Source organism: Phyllobates terribilis, unplaced genomic scaffold, assembly GCF_046119375.1.
Source record: "Phyllobates terribilis strain yellow unplaced genomic scaffold, ASM4611937v1 Scaffold_12__6_contigs__length_324123572, whole genome shotgun sequence".
NCBI classification, from domain to species: Eukaryota; Metazoa; Chordata; class Amphibia; order Anura; family Dendrobatidae; genus Phyllobates; species Phyllobates terribilis.
Window position 1 is genome coordinate 136,126,749 of NW_027362772.1, and position 21,396 is coordinate 136,148,144.

The 21,396-nt window shown below is 48.5% G+C and overlaps 1 protein-coding gene across 1 annotated transcript; it reads right to left on the minus strand.

The window, feature by feature from the left end:
• Nucleotides 1–1,616: 1,616 nt before the first annotated feature.
• On the minus strand, nt 1,617–19,076 carry LOC141171728 (glutamate-rich WD repeat-containing protein 1-like). The gene is made up of 5 exons (XM_073655375.1): nt 19,068–19,076; nt 16,241–16,454; nt 15,983–16,125; nt 14,007–14,204; nt 1,617–1,934 (listed from the first exon to the last, which is right to left on the minus strand). Exons 1-5 carry the CDS (start codon nt 19,074–19,076, stop codon nt 1,617–1,619), a joined length of 882 nt encoding a protein of 293 aa, XP_073511476.1.
• Nucleotides 19,077–21,396: the final 2,320 nt, after the last annotated feature.

A 21,396-nucleotide genomic window follows, 5' to 3' on the forward strand; every position in this document is an offset into this window, starting at 1 on the left:
GCCCTGGGCTTTGCGTGCTTCCAGCGGTTACGCCTCTCCGATTCGCGCGGTTAAGCCCCTCTTCTTCCCTCGCGGTGACAGGAAAATGGCGGACAATGGCGGGAAACAGCGGCAATTGGCGGGAAAACTTCACCCCAGTGAGTATTACAGTCTTTTTAAGGCACACAGAACCTGGTGGCAACGAGCACGGAATCCTGTTCGTGACGCGCCCCTTGGGCCGTGGGGTGCTCGGCAGCCGGGCATCTTATGGATGCTGGTATGGGGAATATCATGGTGGCTGGCCCGGTCCGTGACCCAGGGTGGTCAGTAAAAAGGGGGATTTGATATTTATAGGGGATTTGGAAAGTTTGTGACGTAACCTGTGGAATGCGGCCAAAGAGAGCCGCCACTGCGGAGCAGTCCTCTGGAGCTGTTGTTATGGCATCAGGGATGGTGTGGCTCTCCACAGGTAGAGCTAGCCCCAGGGCAGTGTAGGGGTAGATGGTGGATGCTGGGGAGAGACGGCAGGACGGTCCCAGAGGAAAGACCGACATTCACACGGGGGTAAGCTTCAGTACCTTTACTAGTGATGCTGCAGGTACGGTCCAGGGTACTCCAGACGAAGGGCGCACTTTTGGACTCTCCCAAGTGAGCGGGTATAGTACCTCCTGATCCATGGGTTTACTCCTTAAGCTTCTGGCCTGCCTAGAGCTAGGCCTAGCTTGGTAACTGTCTCTCTCTCCCTTGAACCTGCTGACCTGGTGGTAGGGCCTTTTCTTGGAGATCTCTCTCCCTGGATGCTGGGGCCTCCGTGACTCTTAGCCCTGGTACTGTAGTCAGAGTTTGGTAAACCTGGGACCTGTAGTCCTCCAGGGGTTCCAGTGGTCCCTACTGGGTATGAATGACACTGTAGGCGCGGACCCGGTGTCCGGTATATATCTCGGGGTGAGCATGGTATGCTCCTCTGCCCCCTCGCTACTTCTTCCTTCTCCTTTCGCCTTCGGCCACACTCAGGGCCCTCACACGTGCTGTAGGCCTTGGCTCACCTAAGCACAGCAGTCAGCGTGCTGACTCTTCGCTGCTCTCTGAGCATCAGCACGCTCTCAGACTCTCTTTGTCTGACTTCTGCCTAAAGACTGAGCTGCCTGGCTCCACCCTCCCTATATATATCCCTAACGGGCTCCCTCTGCTGGTCTGAGGTGGTAGGGTAGAGGTGTGTGAGGGCCTTTTGTGGAGAAGTCCATCCATGCACCCTTCTGGGTTCTGTGGCACCAATGCGCAGCAGGGCGCCACACTACCAAGTGTGTCAGACTGATGAAGAATGCTAGTTTGAATCAAAGAGGCATCAAGCTATATATTTTAAGGTCATATTTGATCCAAAAGACTTTACGAAAACACACAGTGTTTGTAAGCATCCAGCAGTACACGGCAGAGGACAGAAGGCAGACGCCTTCTATATAGATAAATGTGGGGCATCTGGTTCAATCCCGAAATAATTATAAGAATTATGAAAAGGCCACACCTATTTATGGATTGTCATAAACCCACAGACGAGAGATCAGTTGTACCCGGCCGTCATGTCATTTACACGTTTGATTGCTTTGTAGATTGTCCATGGTGATGGGTGGTGAACGGCCTCACAAGCTGATGGTACAAAGCACATTGAAGCCAGACAAGGCTGTGCTGATGACGACCCCCGGGCACTGCGGATGCCATTGTAACTCCTTAATGTACTTTTCGCCTTGGCGAACAAACAGCAGCTGTGGTGGGATGGCTTGTAGAGTAGGATCTTCTGTGTCGCCCTCCTGATCCTGATCTCTCTCCACTGCAAGATCCCACTGAGTTATCTGATCATCAGCACCAGCAGCGGCAAACACCCCGCTGTCTGTAGGATGCCACTCAACAGAGGTGATCGGGGCCGTGTGCTGCTTAAACCGGGCCACACGGACTCCTTTCTGTGGGGGAAAAAAGAAACAGCAGCTTGAGTCCAAAAATAAAATCTGGTAAAATTTTTGTTTCATAAAATGAACCAAACCAATTAAAATGGGTCGTCTTAAGTGTAAAAACAAGCAATTTTGCAATTAGCTGTTATTACAAATCATTTTTTCTTAAGTAGGGATTTTCAATCTTATAGTGTACAGATTGTTGCCAAAGTTACCAGCCACCCTGCATTCTCAGAGTAGCCAGTTACCTAGGTAAAGCACATAAGCCACTCGCACTGTTCTGAAGCCAGCTGGATCAGGCCACTTTCAGTCACCCATGCTGCAGAGGCAATGTTACCTCTGCAGGCAGCCTGTGAGAGCACAGTTCAGACCAGCAGATCAACCAAGCAGCTGGTTAAAATTTTCAATTCTTCAGGAGAGCATCAATCCCGGCTACAAGACTAGACTTCTGCTCAGAAATGATTGCGGAGGGTGAAAAAAAAAGCACACTGTCTTTGTTCTAAAAAATGATATTTTCATGCGACAACCCTTTCAAGAATCCATTGAGAAGAGAAATTAAAAAGAACAATGAACTGCAATCTCTAAAGCACAATGTGGGAAAGTAATAACCAAAAAGGACCCATCTAATCAGTGATACTCAGTGCTCTCAAAGAATTATCTTCGAATGCCTCGCCCATCAGCTAAAGACAAGGGGGTCACATAATTATAAGACCCAGTACACTCTATGAGGTGTTCTAGCAGACAATATATTGTATCTCAAAAAACTCCCAGCATGTACTTTTAAAGTGCTTTCCACTTAAAGCACAGTGGACCCAAAACACCTGCAGGCATGTAAAATAAAGGCGGATGGTACTTGCCTCTCCGCCACTGTTCCAGCTGCAGTGGTGACATCACAACACCGTGCATCACCGTTCTGCTGATGTAGATAGCACAAGCCACTGAGCACAAGTGATTGGCCCCAGCAGTGATGTGCGAAGTCTGTGTAATATCACGGCTGCAGTCAAAAGTCAGAGTCTGGAATAGCGGCAGATACTCTGGGCTGGAACAGGGTAGGACGAGTAATCTCTGCCTTTGTTGTTTTCCATGCCTGCAAGCATTGCTAAAAGTAGAAAATTTCCATTAACATACTTTAAAGGCTCCCATTCACCAGACCAAGGCCACAAATAGTGTGTATGGCAGGTATGAACAGATGCCAAAGCAGGGATCCAGACAGTGGCCACTGCTGAATGCTTCCCTCAAGATCATATATGTGTGAATGTGCTTGCAAACCATAGCGAGCATTCATCCTAATCTATAATGTACCCACCTGTATGATGATACGCCGGGCGCACATATAAAACCACCGTAGATAAGGAAAAGAAGTAGTGATTGAAGCTCCATAGAAATCCATTGTTCTATGATTTGTCTTGCTCCTATCTGTAATCTGTATTATGCTTCTGACGCGCCCCCTGGGCCTGTGCTGAGCAGGGGGATACCCGGAGCCGGATCGCTGGGGGTTGTAGTTCTCTGTGGCGGTGACCCGGTCCGTGCCCAGGGCGGTCAAACCAGTGGCAGTCTTAAGTAATAACAATGTCCGACTACGCCACCCGTGGATTGCGGTCAGTGGGGACCGCCGCTGCGCTGCAGACCGCTGAGGCTGATGTAATTTGCGCAGCCGAGTATGGAATAACTCCCCACGGGAGAAGTATTGCCTCAGGGCAGCTAGTGTGGATGATGGGAGTGATGGTGTGAGCGTCCCAGTAGTAATGGTGCTGGTGCGGCGATGAAACACAGAGACGTGTGGTGCAGTTCAGGGTCTTTACTGATGGTATAAAGCAGACCCTCCCGGGAGTACTGGTTAGCAGTAGGGGCCTGGTCAGTCTGTGAGCAAGCAGGATCTCCCCTGGCCAGGTGGAGTTGTAGGCCTCCCTGACTATCTGCACTCTTTCCTGGCTATCTTGCTCTATGCGGGTAGAAGTAGCCCACGTCCCTGAGTATACCGTGTGGTGCTCACCCGTATGGCCGGTGACTTGGGGCCTTCCGTTAGCCTACGCTTCACGATGGCGGTGCTTGACCCTTGCTTGTGACCGTGCGTTCGGGTTTCTAAGGCCAGAGGACATGGAATCCCCTGCCGGTTGGATTCTGCTGCTGGACCTGGATGTCCCCACAGCCTCGGACTCAGCGTCCGGGTTTAGTGTCTTCAGCCAAGGCGAGTTTTCTAGCTTCCAGCCTCTGGCACTCACTCCTGCTCCTACAGAGCTCCTGTTGTCACTTTCCCTGTGTCTGCTGTCCTCCAGACCTGACTGCGTCTCTGTCTGGGACTTCACTCACTAATCCCGCCCCAGACCCAGTTTATAAGGGCAGATTCCTCCCCTCCCAGGTCTGGGTGGGCCGTGTTGCATGCTTAGGGCTCCTGACCAGAGAAACCTCCCACTTGCTCTCAGACATAATATCTCTATTACTGTGGTAACCAGACCCCTGGGGTGCCACATTCCCCCCTAGTAAATTTTAGTACTCCGGGACTAAACACATTTTTTTAAAGAAACATAAATACAGGGTATAACATTAACACAATAACATATTTACAAGAAGCTTTAGTTCCTTAAAGGTCACGGCGTGTCCGCAACCGGGTGTCCATATCACCCAAGGTGAAGTTTTAAGCGAAGTAGGGGACCTGTCCAAAGCAAACCCCTTGCGTTGGCCCTGGGCATGGCTGCAAGGCTGGAGCTAACTACTTTGGGCCGCAAGGAGGCCACGCCAGACAGGTTTTCTCTTCCGCGGCCGTCTTCGCAAGAGGCACAATGTGCAAGTATCTACAAAACTGTTCCGGTTATCCAGCGTCCATAACCTGTTAGTCCATAAAAATCTGCAGGGTAACTGAGAAACATAATTAATAGCAGGCAACAAACATAAACCATAAACAGTTAAACAGATAAATTCACAGTGCATCACTTTAGATTTTCCAGCGAGCGGGCATCTGACCTCTAGTGACTCTAGTGGACCTACGGAGCTCACTAACTGATCCTGCACTACAGGGTGTAGGAGGTTTTATGGGTAAGCTGGGCAGCTGTCTAAGCACTCTTTGGCTCACTAGGGGCACGGCAGGCTCACTACTAGCAGAGGGTTGATTCTCCTGTGCTGCTGGTGTGGACTCTTCTGCCTCCTGGGCCGGCTGCTCTTCCAGCTCTACCTGGTCTTCTGTAGGCACTTGAGGGGCTGGCTGGAGAAAGGTGAGGATGGGCACCACGATAGCATTGTTTACTTGTGTCCAGGACCGGGGAAAGTCTCTGAGTACGGTGCTGATCATTTCCTCCTTTTCCTCTACGGGTTGAAGGTCTTCCTGATCTTCATCCGTGCTTTGCAACTTCTCGGGACACTTTTTCAGGTGGTCTCTGGAGACAGTGGTTGTGGTCTCGCCTCCACCCTTGCTGATGATGTACACCTTTGGATTATTGTGGCTTGAGGGCAGTACGGTGTATGGGTCCTTTTCCCACTGGTCGTCCAACTTATGGAGCCACCTTTTTCTTTTCAAGACCTGCTCTCCAGGTACCAGGGGAACAGCGGGAGCATGTTGGTTATAAGTCCTCTCCTGCCTTTCTCTTGATTGACAGAGACTTCGCTCGACGCTCTCCTGTACTTTCCGGTACTGCTGCTGCCGTTCTGTATCCAAGTCTGTCTCTGGCGAGGTGTCCTCGGGTATCAGGACTCCCATATCCAGGTCAACTGGCAGCTTACCAGGTCTTGCTCGCATTAGGTAAGCCGGAGTACAGTTGGTGGAACCTACCGGGATGTGGTTATACAGGTCCACCAGATCGGGCAGTTTCTCAGGCCACAGACTGCGTTCTTCCAGGGGCAATGTTTTTAGCACATCTATCACCACCTGGTTCATCTTCTCGCAGAGTCCATTGGTTTGGGGGTGATAGGGTGTTGTTCTTATCTTCTTGCAGCCATACAGGTTGCAGAACTCCTGGAAGACCTCCGCTTCGAAGGCTGGTCCTTGGTCCGTCAGCACTTGGTCCGAAGTGCAGAAGTGCAGCTGGAAGGCTCTAGCTGCTGTTTGTGCTGTTAAGTCTTTGACGGGGACCACCACTAGGAATCGGGAGTAGTGATCCACGATGGTTAGGGCGTAGACATACCCGCTTCTGCTTGGAGCCCTGTTTAACATGGTCCAGAGCGACCAGTTCCAGCGGCTGCCTGGTGATGATGGGCTGCAGGGGAGTCCTCTGGCTGGCACGGTCCCTTCTTCTTAGATTGCACGGGCCACAGTCTCTACACCACCTCTCAATGGCTCCTCTCATGCCTATCCAGTAGAACCGTTCACGCAGCAGGAACTCCAGCTTCTTCCATCCGAAGTGCCTTGCCCCATTGTGGTAGGCCTCCAGCACCATAGCTGCGTCCCGTCTCGGTACCACCACCTGCCAGATCAGCTCATGTGTCCGGGAATTGACCATTCTGCGGCACAACTTCTCCTTGTAGAGAAACAGTCTGCTCTTTTCCGTCCACAGTTGCTTGGTCTCTTCCGGAGCGTCTGGGTCCAGGCGGGCATCAGCCTGGGTCAGCATCTCCTTCACCAGACGGACTGCGGGGTCACTGTCTTGTGTCTCCGCCCAGTTGTAGTGGGGTAAGGGGTTGAACGTAGCGGATCGCTGGCCCCTCACACGGTGGGAATACTGGGTAATCCCATGACGGTGAAACGCAGGGAGTTCGATCTCTTCCAATTCTTCTGGATCCTCCCCTTCGTCCGGTAGGTTTGGCATCCTGGACAGGGCGTCGGTGTTGGTATTGGAGCGTCCTGCCCGGTATTTGATTGTGAACTCAAAATTGGACAGGCGGGCCATCCATCTCTGCTCCAGGGCACCCAGTCTTGCAGTGTCCAGGTGTGTCAACGGGTTGTTGTCCGTGTACACGGTGAACCTGGAAGAGTCAAGGTAATGCTTGAAACATTCGGTTACTGCCCACACCACTGCCAGGAACTCTAGCTTGAACGAGCTGTAATTCTCAGGGTTTCTTTCCGTGGGTCGCAGTTTTCGGCTGGCGTAAGCAATTACCCGTTCTCTCCCCTGCTGGATCTGGGACAGTACGGCTCCTAGCCCGATGTTGCTTGCGTCCGTGTAGAGGATGAAGGGCTGGCTGTAATCAGGGTACGCCAGGATTTCATCCCCCGTGAGGGCCATCTTCAGCTGGCAGAAGGACTCCTCTTCCAGCTTTTCCCATTTGAAGGGTGGTTTCTGTTTTTTGGCCTTCCTGGACTGGCCTATCAGGAGGTCCTGCATAGGAGCTGCCTCCTTGGTAAAACCGGGAATGAATCTTCGGTAGTAGCCTACCAACCCGAGGAACTGCCGCACTTCCTTTATGCTGGATGGTCTTGGCCAGTCCTTGATCACGGTGATCTTGTCAGGGTCGGGAGCCACTCCGTCAGCACTCACCACGTGTCCCAGGTACTGTACCTTTGGCTTCAGTAGATGACACTTCGAGGGTTTTACCTTTAGGCCATAGTTGCCAGGGCTTCAAACACTTCTGCCAGGTGTTCCAGATGGTCCTCGTAGGTCTTGGAATAGACGATGACATCGTCCAGGTATAATAGGACCGTCTTGAAGTTCCGGTGTCCCAGACAGCATTCCATCAACCGTTGGAAGGTTCCTGGTGCGTTGCAGAGCACGAACGGCATACAGTTAAATTAGCTGAGTCCCATCGGGGTGGTGAATGCGGTCTTCTCCCGGTCCGCCTCTGCTACAGGAACCTGCCAGTACCCGCTAGTGAGATCCAAAGTAGAGAAGAAGTTAGCAGATTTTAATGCAGCTAAGGACTCTTCTATCCTTGGTAACGGGTACGCATCTTTGTGTGTGATACGGTTGACCATCCGGTAGTCTACACACATTCTCATGGTGTTGTCTTTCTTTTTCACTAAGACTAGTGGAGCTGCCCAGGGGCTACAGCTGTCCCTAATTACCCCAGCCTCCTTCATGTCTTTTAGCATCCCCTTGGCGTGTTGATAGTGTGCAGGGGGTACGGGTCGATATCTCTCCTTTATGGGAGGATGGTCTCCCGTTGGGATGTGATGTTCTACCCCCTTTACTCGCCCGAAGTCTAGTGGGTGTTTACTAAACACTCTCTCGTACTCTTGAACCACCCGATAGACTCCCTGCTTTTGGTGTGAGGGAGTGGAGTCAGTACCCAAATGCAGTTGCTGACACCAGTCCTCCATTGGTTTCTTAGAGCCGTTACCTTCCTCTGGTTGAGATGGAGGCAAGGGTTCCATGGCCTGTACAGAGTTCTGGTTGATGGTGAACAATTTGACTAGCGTGGCATACCGGGGCAGGTATACTTCTCTCTCCCCGATATTTATGATGTGGACGGGCACCCTCCCATGGCGTACATCGACCACCCCCCGTGCTGTCAAAATGGTGGGCCTACTGTCTGAGTAGACGGGTTCTACCATTGCTTGGTAGTCTCTACCTCTTAGACCAATAGCTGCCCGGCACGAAATCATCATCTCACTTTTCGGGGGCATGGCAATAGGGAACGGGTCACACATTCTCACGCTACCTATCTCACCACCAGATAGTTCCACCTGTTGCCGTTTCATCAGTGCCTGGATCTCTTTTTGGAGGACACGCTGCTGGCTGGAACTGGCGTTCTTGGCAACCTGTTGCAAAATAAGAATCACCTCTGCAAGACAGTTTTCAATTACGTTAGTACCTAGGGTTATTTTTGGGTGACTCTCGCGACGGTCAATGTCCACAATGATAAGTCCTTGTGCCGGCAGTTCAACCTTACCAACCTTGATGGTCACTTCCTTAAATCCTATCTGTGGCACGGGCTGACCATTGCTGGCGATAATGCTCAGGTCATCATCTGGGTAGCGGGTTATGTCCGAGTCATTCCAGTACCGCTTGAAGAGCACGTACGGGATGGTGGTGACCTGTGAACCGGGGTCTAGTAGGGCACTCATAGAAATGCCATCCAGTACCACAGGCAAGACCGGACGTCCCCCTACGTATTTGTCACGCCAGTTTGATGGGCCTGATGATCTTATGCCTGGGGGTTGGCCCTCTACCCCAGGTTGTGCCCGTTTAAATGACAGTACCTTGCCATATGTCCGGGTTGATTGCAGCGGCGGCAGATGGGTCGTCCGTCCTCATTGTATCGGTCGCTGGGTCTTCCTCTGGCCGGTGGGGTCCTCCTCAGTCGGCGCCACGGGACGTCCTCTGGTCCGGATGCCAGCTGGATCTTTCCTGGAGAAGAGACCTGTAAAGACTGCACAGTTCTGGTTAGCGCGGCAATGCTCTTAGTCAGCTCTTGGACCTGATGGTGCAGGTCTGTTGCCGGGTCATTGTTCAAAGCCTGCGCATCAGCTCCCATAGGCCCTGCAGACAAGGGCGCCGTGTCCTGGTGATAAGTGATAGCAGGGCGCCTGTGGGTCACAGTTCCACCTGGTGCCGGTTCTCGGAGCACCCGGATGGCTCTGTCCTTGAACTGTGTAAAGTCCAGGTCAGGGTCCTGTAAGGCCATTGCCCGCAACTGGGTTCAGTGGGCATTGCACAATAGACCCTCAATAAATTGTTCGGTCAGCAGCTTGTCTTCATTTCCCACGCTGTCAGGGTCTGCCTGCTTAATGGCTCTCAGGGCCTCTTGTAGGTTTAGAGCATAGTCTCTTATACTTTCATGTGCCCGTTGTTTGCACCCGTAAAATCTGAGCTTTATTTCGGCTGAGGTGCGGGTATCAAATGTGTCTTTCAGCCGGGCTAGTATTTCTCTGACAGTCCTCTTCTTTCCAGGTGACCAGGACTTTACCTCCCTTTGGGCTGCCCCGATTAACTGGGCCACCAGAATGCTCACTTTTTGCTCTTCTGTGAGGGGGTATACTTGGAAGAGGCTATCAAGTCTTTCCCTAAAGTCACTCAGGGTATGTGACTCCCCTGAGTACTGGGGTAGCCAGGTTGCCCCCGGGATATAGGGCATGGTGAATGGCATGACCGCTGCAGCGGTTGCGCTGGCGGCCGGTGTGGCGGTGGAGCTCCCCTCGGTGTCCGACATCCTCCTTGCCCCCTAGTGGACCGTGGCCTACCTTGCGATGCTCTTCTTAAGTAGGCCGCGGCTCCGCAGTCAATCGTCGGGGGTAGAGGACCTGGCGTCGCGCTCCGATGACGTCAGGGTCGCTCTTCCTTCCTTCCAGGACCTTACGCAGCGTCGGAGCGTGGGGCGGAGCGTAGGGCGGAGCTTCGGATCTCGCGCGCTTTCGGAGTCCACGCCCCTCTTCTTCCCGCGCGGCGTCCCGAAGATGGCGTCCGAAGGTGGGAAGCAGCTGCGGATGGCGGGAAGAAGGCAGAAGACGGCGGGAAATGGTCCAAGATGGCGTCTGATGGTGGGAATCGGCTGCGGATGGCGGGAAACGACTCCGGACGGCGGGAAACTTCACCACAGGTAAGTTCAAAAGTCTTTTTCAGGCACGCAGTACCCGGTGGTTGCGGGCACGAAATCCTGCCGACTACGCCAAAGTTGACGCGCCCCCTGGGCCTGTGCTGAGCAGGGGGATACCCGGAGCCGGATCGCTGGGGGTTGTAGTTCTCCGTGGCGGTGACCCGGTCCGTGCCCAGGGCGGTCAAACCAGTGGCAGTCTTAAGTAATAACAATGTCCGACTACGCCACCCGTGGATTGCGGTCAGTGGGGACCGCCGCTGCGCTGCAGACCACTGAGGCTGATGTAATTTGCGCAGCCGAGTATGGAATAACTCCCCACGGGAGAAGTATTGCCTCAGGGCAGCTAGTGTGGATGATGGGAGTGATGGTGTGATCGTCCCAGTAGTAATGGTGCTGGTGCGGCGATGAAACACAGAGACGTGTGGTGCAGTTCAAGGTCTTTACTGATGGTATAAAGCAGACCCTCCCGGGAGTACTGGTTAGCAGTAGGGGCCTGGTCAGTCTGTGAGCAAGCAGGAACTCCCCTGGCCAGGTGGAGTTGTAGGCCTCCCCGACTATCTGCACTCTTTCCTGGCTACCTTGCTCTATGCAGGTAGAAGTAGCCCACGTTCCTGAGTATACCGTGTGGTGCTCACCCGTATGGCCGGTGACTTGGGGCCTTCCGTTAGCCTCCGCTTCACGATGGCGGTGCTGGTCCCTTGCTTGTGACTGTGCCTTCGGGTTTCTAAGGCCAGAGGACATGGAATCCCCTGCCGGTTCGATTCTGCTGCTGGACCTGGATGTCCCCACAGCCTCGGACTCCGCGTCCGGGTTTAGTGTCTTTAGCCAAGGCGAGTTTTCTAGCTTCCAGCCTCTGGCACTCACTCCTGCTCCTACAGAGCTCCTGTTGTCACTTTCCCTCTGTCTGCTGTCCTCCAGACCTGACTGCGTCTCTGTCTGGGACTTCACTCACTAATCCCGCCCCAGACCCAGTTTATAAGGGCAGATTCCTCCCCTCCCAGGTCTGGGTGGGCCGTGTTGCATGCTTAGGGCTCCTGACCAGAGAAACCTCCCACTTGCTCTCAGACATAATACCTCTATTACTGTGGTAACCAGACCCCTGGGGTGCCACACTCCCAGCCAGTCCATTCACAAAAACTATACAGAAGCAGGGGGCAGGAATGGAGAAAACCAGCCCTTCTCTACCAGGGATATTAGGCAGCATTCACACTGCATTTGCAGTTTGCGCCAGGAATCTCCCGATGTACGTATATGTCACAAATACATCATTTACCCAAGAGATGGCAAGACCGTATACTTCTGTGTTTGTTTGTTTTTTGCTGTATACAATAGTGTAGCCAATTGCTCTACTCTACACTGTGTTCCAAATTATTATGCAAATAATATTTTCTCAGATTTTCCCAAATTACCTATATGAATTGCAGTCATTGTAATTTTCCAGTCAAATAACTATTAGAGTACAATTGAAAGGTTTTTGTACAAACTGCCTATGATAACAGTATATTTTTAAAAAAATAAAAAACTCAAACTGCACTCAAAATGCATGTTCCAAATTATTATGCACAGCAGAGTTTTCAACCTTTTCATTTTAATAAAGAACAAAAAAATGGTCATTTTTGAAATTATAAGCATTAGCCGGTTATTACAAACTGAAATCAAACAGTTTTCAACTCAAAACTTTATTCTAGGTGATGTTACATTTGCACATATGACCCCTTGTTCGAAAGGAGCTTCTGAACTCTCTCGTGCATTGAATTTGTCAGGTTTTGGATGGTTTCTGCTTTAATTGTTTTGCATGAGGACAGAATACCCTCCCAGAGCTGTTGATTAGATGTGAACTGCCCCCGCCATCATAGACACTCCTTTTGATGATGCTGTCCAGGTGGGACTCGACATCCCGCCGATTTACAAAAATGTCTCTGTCGAACTGGGGAAGCCATTTTGCTCCGGGGATGTACGGTAGGGCCATGGGCATGACTGGAATCGCGACCCCTGCCGGTGGGGCGGCTGCTCCGGCCTGTGCAGCGCTGGGCGCAGATTAGGCATCAGGAGCGCTAACCGGTGCTCCGGCGGCTTGCTTGTCGTCAGCCATGGTTGAGCCCCCCTGGTGAACTAGAGCATACCTTCTTCACTTCTTATCAGGTCGGCCGCAGCTCCACGGGCAACGGTCTTCTTCCAGGATCTTGAGTCTCTCGCGTCTGACGTCAGAGCGTCCTCTGGGCTCCTTCCAGGACCTGACGCTTCCTGGTTCGACGTCAGGGGCGGGGCGTGTCCTGGGCTTCCCGCACTTCCAGCGGTTACGCCTCTCCAATTCCCATGGTTACGCCCCTCTTCTTCCCTCGCGGCGACAGGAAGATGGCGGACATGGCAGGAAAACTTCACCACAGTGAGTATTACAGTCTCTCAAGGCACACAGTACCCGGTGGCAACGGGCACAGAATCCTGTTCGTGACGCCAAAACATGACGCGTCCCAAGGGCCGTGGGGTACTCGACAGCCGGGCCTCTGGTTGCCGGGGGATATCACGATGGCTGGCCCGGTCTGTGACCCAGGGCGGTCAGTAAAAAAGGGGGGAATAATTTTAGAAAGTTTGTGACGCCACCTGTGGTGTCTGGTGAGGATCACCAGTGCTGCAACAGTCCTCTGAAGCAGATGTTAGGGCAGCTTGTGATGGGACGGCTCCCCACAGGTGGAGCAGGCCTCAGGGCAGTGAAGTGAAAGAGCGTGGGTTGCGCTGGGCATTGTAGTGCAGGGGGGAACAGTGGCGCCGATGAAAGAATGGACCGAGGCAGTGCAATGCAGTCATTCGTGTCTTTACTCACAGTTCTTTAGTTCCACAGGGTGCACTGTCAGATTACAGCCTCCCACATTGCACTGCATTCACCATGCAGGGGTTCAATCCTTCCTCAGGCAGCTTGGGAATACCTGTCAGAACCCCACTTTCTCGTATTCCTATTTGACCGTCTTCACACTGGTCTTTCTCCCTCCTGCTCTGAGCTACCCACTCTCAATCCTGTTTGGGTACTCTGATGTCCCTCCTGTCCGTCGGAGTTACACAGACTTGCTTGACCCTCAAAGGACTAGAATGCGGCTACGATCCCTATGTCTTCTGACAGATGCGGGGCGTACGGGTGCCGTCCTGCACGTGCTGTTCAACCTGGGATTCTTTCCTAGAACGGAGCCTACTCCCTGCTCCCCTCCTGGGCCTCCAGACTTGGCCCTACTTGTGGAACAGAGCTCCTTATGAGACTCTGCTCCCGGACTCTTCTTCTGAACGATCCCGAGTTGTTCTTCTGAACTGCTCTCTAGAACTATCTGACCACCACCCCAAGTTGGCTTCCCTATCTTATACTTCTACCAAAGTGCTCCCTCTAACTACTTCCTCCACCCATACCCACTACTGGTTCCCCCTACCTTTGGGTTCCCACCACTCCAGCTAGGTTCAGGGATCAGCAGCTGCGCTCTGCATGTTGCCCCTCCTGCCGGCCTGGAGTAGTGTAGTGTTGGATGCAGGTGTAGGGTTTCTGTACAGCACTCCCTCCTTATCTGAGAGAAGGGAGACACCACAACTCTGGGTGAGGTGCAGTACCTCTGTGGCGACTGAACCCTCAGGGGCGCCACATATTCACTTACTATACATGTATGTATGATGTAATAATCCAAATGTCTACTACCAGAGACTGACCTGAAACTGACGCAAGTCCCATATCTTGAGGACGCAATCATCTCCGCCGCTGACGATAAAAGGCTCATGTTGGTTCCAGCTGATCATGTTGACGTCGCTGTCGTAGGCCGGGCTGGCCGTCAGCATGTACGCCTTGTTAGGAGCCGCTCTGTTGTCCCAAATATGAATCGAAGCATCGACCGAGCAAGAGGCAAAAACCTGTTAAGTTCATTTTCATCAGGAACTGAAAAGATTCACCTGTGATTGTCATTTTATATTTCTTATATGTATCAATTAAGAAAAAAGTTAATTATTCTGGCAGGAAAACAGAATGAGACTCTTTATTTTAGATTAATACTTGACCCGATTATCCAATTCTGTGGGCAGCAGGGCCCCTTTACTGCCGCACAAGACACCACTACACAAATGATAAAACTGCTATATCGACATTTCAAGGAAGAATAGCTCAATGTTAAAGGAGTTGTCTGCTACTTATACTTCAAAATGTGCTCATGGTGATTCTACAGACACGAAACCTCACCTACCGGACCACCGCCGCTCATCCATAGCTTTAGGCTATGTGCCCACGATGCAGAAATGAAGCAGAAAATTTCTGCAGCATTTCTGCATCTCCCTGGCAGAAAAAACGCATGCAGATTGTGCATGCGTTTTTCCTGCAGAATACATGCGGATCCACATGCGGATTCACATGCGTTTCCGCATGCAGATTGACAAGCGCTTTCCAGGCGATAGCATCACTTGCAAAGTGCTTGACAACTAGGTCACACTGTATAAATCCATGCAAACGGCATGGATTTATACAGTGTGAACCGTAAAAATTAAAACAAATAAAGCTATACTTACCCCCGAGGCCCCGGCGTGTGCTGCAGCGCTCGTTCCTGTCTGGTTCCCGGCTGCCGGCATATCGCGAGACAGAGCGGTGAAGGGCCTGCGGTCACATGACTGTGACGTCACCGCAGGTCCTCAAGCAATGCCAGCATTCAGAGAGAAGACGCCGGACAGGTGAATATAACTTTATTTGTTATTTTTTTCTTTTTTTACAGGTACAATGGTACCCAGGTCTGGATGAGAGTCTCCTCTCCTCCAGAAGTGAGTACCATCCGCACATAGAAACGCATAGAAGCCGCTTGTAGAAATGTACAGTCGCGGTTTCTATGCGTTTCAATGCAAGTCAATGGCGGGAGTTCCGCTGCGCTACCGCAAAATTAAATGACATGCTGCGGATTTTTGTACGCAGCATAAACGCTGCGGAAAAATCCGCAGCATGTGCATAGAACATGCGGAATCCCCTTGGGGACCATGGGGTGCGGATTACCTAGCGTTTAACAAGCGTTTACGCTGCGGAAATTCCGCAGCATAAACGCTTGAAAAACGCTACGTGGGCACCCAGCCTTACCATTGCCCCCTGGAGGTCACTTGTCTTCCTTTCCCATTGGAGTGTTAGGTGATTGACAGGCCAAGATGCTGACTGACTGCAGCCGTCCCCTGACTTCATTTCTTCCTTCTAGAAGAAAATGTCAGGAGACCGTGAAAGCACCATGGCAGCGGTACGGAGGAGAGGCAAGGATTGGTAGTTTTCTTTTGTTTAGTTTAGAAATGGCATGGGCTCATTTTAGACTGTTTATTAGTGGAGAACCCCTTCAAATCCTGGTAAAGCCCATGTGATATCTCTATGTGAGGTTAATCAGTTAATAAGCAGAGCTCATTGTGACCTACAAGATGGAAAGTATTCTTCCTCTCATATCAGAAGTCTCGCTGGCCAGAGACATTGAAGGATATATTGCACCGTCACTGCCCGGGTTACAGCTCTTTGTGTTACCACAGTTGAGCATGCATGAATATTTCTTTTGTACATTTTAGATAAATTAGCTGATATAATTGGAATATGATTTTCATTCCAATATTAAATACATATCTATAGTTATAAGTTTGTACTAACAACTCAGACAGAGCAGTAAGTGGGTATGCATATTTACCGTGGCTTCGGTTGGTGACCACTGCAGGTCCTCCACAGACTTCGTGTGACCAGTGAATGGCTTTTGGTCCACATGCCAGGACCCTCCTTCTTTAGGATTCCACAAATGAATTTTCTTGTTACAATCACCAGTAATCAATCGCCCTGGAGACGAAAAGCACAAGAAGTGGTAAAGCAGAAAAACGACCAGAGTCCATGTTAGGTTACTGTATCGGATAAGTCAGGTACGGGCTCTTGTCTATGTACATTCATCTCTTACCTGCTATCTTTGGAGACCAGTCCATGGCAAATCTCTCAGTCATATGACCAGAGAAAGAAAATATTGGTTTGATCTTTGCTTGTTCTTCTTTTTGGAACGCTGCCAACATCTGTGAGTCAGACACTGCCGTCAGTTGATTTTGGAGATCGTAGATTTCTACCTGACTTTTTTCTGTCCAAACAGCGGCCACCGGAGTGTCCATAAGTGTAGAGACCTGAGAACATATCAAAAGTACTGGTGTCAATACCAGATCCAAGTTCTGTCCTGTAGTGCAACTTGTCTGATGAGTGATGGCACAGTGTGAACAATGTTATCTGCTCTCCTATTGCAAGCTCTGAAAATAACCTTTCATGTACCAAACAGAAAAGAAAAAAAATCTCCAGCATACAAAGGATCCATCGCGATCTTAATATTTAGGAAACCTGAAATACTCAAACCATTCGAGAAATCCAAACCTTAACAGAAAATGATCAAATACCCTGTGTAAGCAAATGGTAACAGTTCATGGAAATAACATAGGGCAATAAGTTCACACTACTTTGATTAAAAAGCATCTAAGCCATCCCACCGCAACAAGGTGTACCCAAACAGGATGGTCCTGTCTCTAGTATTAAACCTCTCTATGTCCCAGCAGACCTCAATAGACAGGGGCAGAGTACAACCCAGGCCTGACTGATTTGCACCTGCCTGGGGAAAGCAATAAAGACTAAATTCACAGCTCAAAATGGGGGAGCCACGACTCTGTATGTATAAAGTACAAAAAAAGTCTAAGCCAAAGAAATGAGCTGGAACACTTTGGTATAAGTGCAATGTGTAGGTGCATATAACCTAGGATAAAAACAAAAAAAGCTTCCTCAGACAGGGGCAAAACAATCAGGCCTGGGTTCCACTCTGCCCCATCTATTGAGGCCAGCTGACGTACACAGATTTAATACAAGAGATAGGGACCACCCTCATTGAGTGCCTCATCTAGGTGGGATGACATTTACACTTTAGATCAAAAAAGCGTCAACCAAGTCCATTATGTTATTTACAGTAGTGTTCAAAATAATAGCACTTCAGTATGACTAATCAGATTAATCACTGTTTTTGGTATAAATTATATCACCACATGTCAAACAGTTTACCAATTGGTGCAGTAGATTCTAATCATGATCTGCATGTTTTTGAGTCTGTGTATTTGAATAATTAATTGAAAGGGGATGTGTGCACAATAATATCAGTGTGGAGTTCAATTAGTTAGGTCAATCATTCTGTGAAGAAACAGACGTGAATCAGGTGGCCTTTATTGAAGGGTGAAGCACATGTTGTACATGCATTTCTCCTTGAAAGCATGAGAAATATGTGTGGTTCGAGACATTATTCAGAAGAACAGTGTACTTTGATTAAAAAGTTGATTGAAGAGGGTAAAACTTATAAAGAAGTGCAGACAATGATAGGCTGCTCAGTTAAAATGATCTCCAACGCTTTAAAATGGAAAACAAAATCAGAGAGATGTGGAAGAAAATGGAAGACTACCATTCGAATGGATTGAAGAATAGCCAGAATGGCAAAGGCTCAGCCAATGATCAGCTCCAGGATGATCAAAGACAGTCTCAAGTTACCTGTGAGTACTGTGACAGTTAGAAGACGCCTGTGTGAAACTAATCTCTTAGCAAGAAGTCCCTGCAAAGTTCCACTGTTAAAAAAAGACATGTACTGAAGCGGATACAATTTGCCAAAGAACACATCAACTGGCCTAAAGAGAAATGGAGAAACATTTTGTGGACTGATAAAAGTAAAATTGTTCATTTTGGATAAAAGGCCGCAGACAGTTCCTCAGATGACCCCCAATCTCTGCATTCAAGCAACAGTACACTCTAAAGACAGTGAAGCATAGTGGTGCAAGCATCAAGATATGGGCATGTTTCTCTTACTATGGTGTTGGACTTATTTACCGCATACCAGGCATCATGGACCAGTTTGCATACATTAAAATACTTGAAGATGTCCTGTTGCCTTACGCTAAAGAGGATATTCCTTTGAAATGGGTGTTTCAACAAGACAACGGCTCTAAACACACCAGTAAACCTGCAAAATCTTGGTTCCAGTCCAACAAAATTGAGGTTATGGAGTGGCCAGTTCAATCCCCGCACCTTCATCCGATAGAACACTTGTGGGGCGACATCAAAAAACGTTTCTGAGGCAAAGCTAACAAAAGCCAAAAATTTGTGGGATGTTGTCAAAGCATCCTGGGCTGGAATAACAGCTGACAGGTGCCAGAAGTTGGTTGACTCTATGCATCAAAGATGTGAAGCAGTTCTAAAAAACTGTGGGCGTACAACTAAATATTAAGTTAGTGATTCACAGGAATGCATAATCCTAAAAAAAGTACATATTGTGAGTTTTTAAAGACAAATGCAGACCCTGCAATTTTTTTAGAACAGCCCAATGTTCATTTTTTGTTATTTTCTGTAAAGTAGTTAATAATTATATACATTTCTCTTCATGTTTTGAATTAGAAAACAGTGTGCATTGTTCCCAATGCATGGAAATAAAAACTAGTATAAAGATTTTGTGCTTAACTCATGTTTTTGAACACACTGCTATTATTTTGAACACTACTGTACGTGGGGCGCAAACACTTGCGCCTGTGGAATAGATTTGTCCACGCATTCAAACCTCTCTATTCAGCTCCAAAAACTTGTCATGTGCTTATAGGTAGGGATACTCCGGCTCCACTCATTTCCTCATCACAAGGTGAGCAGAGCCGGTGATGTCACATCTATTGATACCTGCCGAAATGCATGAACAATCAATAGGCATCCATATACACGACGTCACCTACCCTGCTCATGGTCCTATGCAGAAGTGAATAGAACTGGGAAACCCCCTTTTATGAGGTGGGACCTGCATATCAGACATTTATAGCATATCATATCCCTGTGCCATAAATGTCCCAAATGAGGAAGCCCCTTTTATTCGTCAGAATGCAGCGCCGGCCCATTTACAGTGATTGGAGCAGAGGTGCACATGATTGACCACCATGAGGATCGCTGAGGGCCCAGTGGATGGGGATAAATTTCAAGCTTGAGAATATTCTTTTAAAGGTTATACACTGTGTTCCAAATTATTATGCAAATAATATTTTCTCAGATTTTCCCAAATTACCTATATGAATTGCAGTCATTGTAATTTTCCAGTCAAATAACTATAGAGTACAATTGAAAGGTTTTTGTACAAACTGCCTATGATAACAGTATATTTTTAGAAAAATAAAAAACTCAAACTGCACTCAAAATGCATGTTCCAAATTATTATGCACAGCAGAGTTTTCAACCTTTTCATTTTAATAAAGAACAAAAAAATGGTCATTTTTGAAATTATAAGCATTAGCAGGTTATTACAAACTGAAATCAAACAGTTTTCAACTCAAAACTTTATTCTAGGTGATGTTACATTTGCACATAGGACCACTTGTTCTTAAGGAGCTTCTGAACTCTCTCGTCCATTGAATTTGTCAGGTTTTGGATGGTTTCTGCTTTAATTGTTTTGCATGAGGACAGAATACCCTCCCAGAGCTGTTGCTTAGATGTGAACTGCCTCCCGCCATCATAGACACTCCTTTTGATGATGCTTCAGAGGTTCTCAATGGGGTTGAGGTCAGGGGAGCATGGGGGCCACACCATAAGTTTGTCCCCTTTTATGCCCATAGCAGCCAGATGTGTCATGTGCAGCATGAGTTTGTAATAACCTGCTAATGCTTATAATTTCAAAAATGACAATTTTTTGGTTCTTTATTAAAATGAAAAGGTTGAAAACTCTGCTGTGAATAATAATTTGGAACATGCATTTTGAGTGCAGTTTGAGTTTTTTATTTTTTTAAAAATATACTGTTATCATAGGCAGTTTGTACAAAAACCTTTCAATTGTACTCGAATAGTTATTTGACTGGAAAATTACAATGACTGCAATTCATATAGGTAATTTGGGAAAATCTGAGAAAATATTATTTGCATAATAATTTGGATCACAGTGTAGAGTAGAGCAATTGGCTACACTATTGTATACAGCAAATTTGGAACACAGTGTATAACAAGATCAGAAGTTACCCCACTCCATGTGTTGGGATAACTTCCCGATCTCTGAGACTCGCACCAATTCCTTAAATGGACCGGTCTGAATAGAGCCCCATTCTCGAGAAATGATCCATCCATATGAAAGGGGTCAACTTTTTATCTTGGTATATACACTTTAGTTCACCTTCATTCTGTTCTAGCACTCCCAGTAGTATGAATGGAGTGGCAGTGCACATGATCGACCACTGCTACATCCTCATGGGGCTTTTAAGGACCCCGGCTCTTTGGGATCATTTGGAGGAACCAATGATCAGACCCCAAGCAATTGGGAAGCTATCCCCTATCCCTACAGGAGATAACAATTAAACAGGAGAATATCCCTTTAAGACAAATAAAGAAGTGCGTCTTTCACCACTTGCACTTTCTGTGGCTCCCCTGGGATCTGGTCGACTGTCCTATACTTAGGTCTCTCCCCTTCTGTTTGCTTGGGTGAGTGCTATGTATTAGACTCTAGGTGCATTTTGGACACTGCAATCTATTATATATTGGTGCCTGATATGGGTGCATCCTTTAACTATTGCTCTAAGTCCTTGTCAGTCACTAATTTTTGTATCAGACTCAATATACTGTTTTATTGACTGTATTGGATTTCCTGCCCCACAATGGGGTTGTTTCCCTCTTAATGGAGGGTTTTTGATTGACCTATTTATGCACCCATTTCTGGACTCCTTGTCCTTCTTTTATATGTACCTGCCAGAGTCGGATATCCCACTGTATGATCTCCAGGAGATGCCTTAGTTCTGGCACCTATTTTTACCTCATTGCGGTGTTATCCCTACATAACTTTTAACACTTTGTTAATGTATTTTGAATAAAATTGCTGCTTGTTTTGCCATATTGCTCTTTTTGTTCTCCTTTTTTGCATTTGATTGACGAGTAGGCAACACGAACCTGGTGTCTGATTCATTGTTTTCAGCTCCGGGGTTCACTTTATATTATGCATTTGGCCAGTTTTTCTTTCAAATAAAGAAGCTAGCCCAAAGGAAAAGAGTAAGGCTCTATTCACACTGGCAATGGTTTTCTCTGGGTCAGGATGGA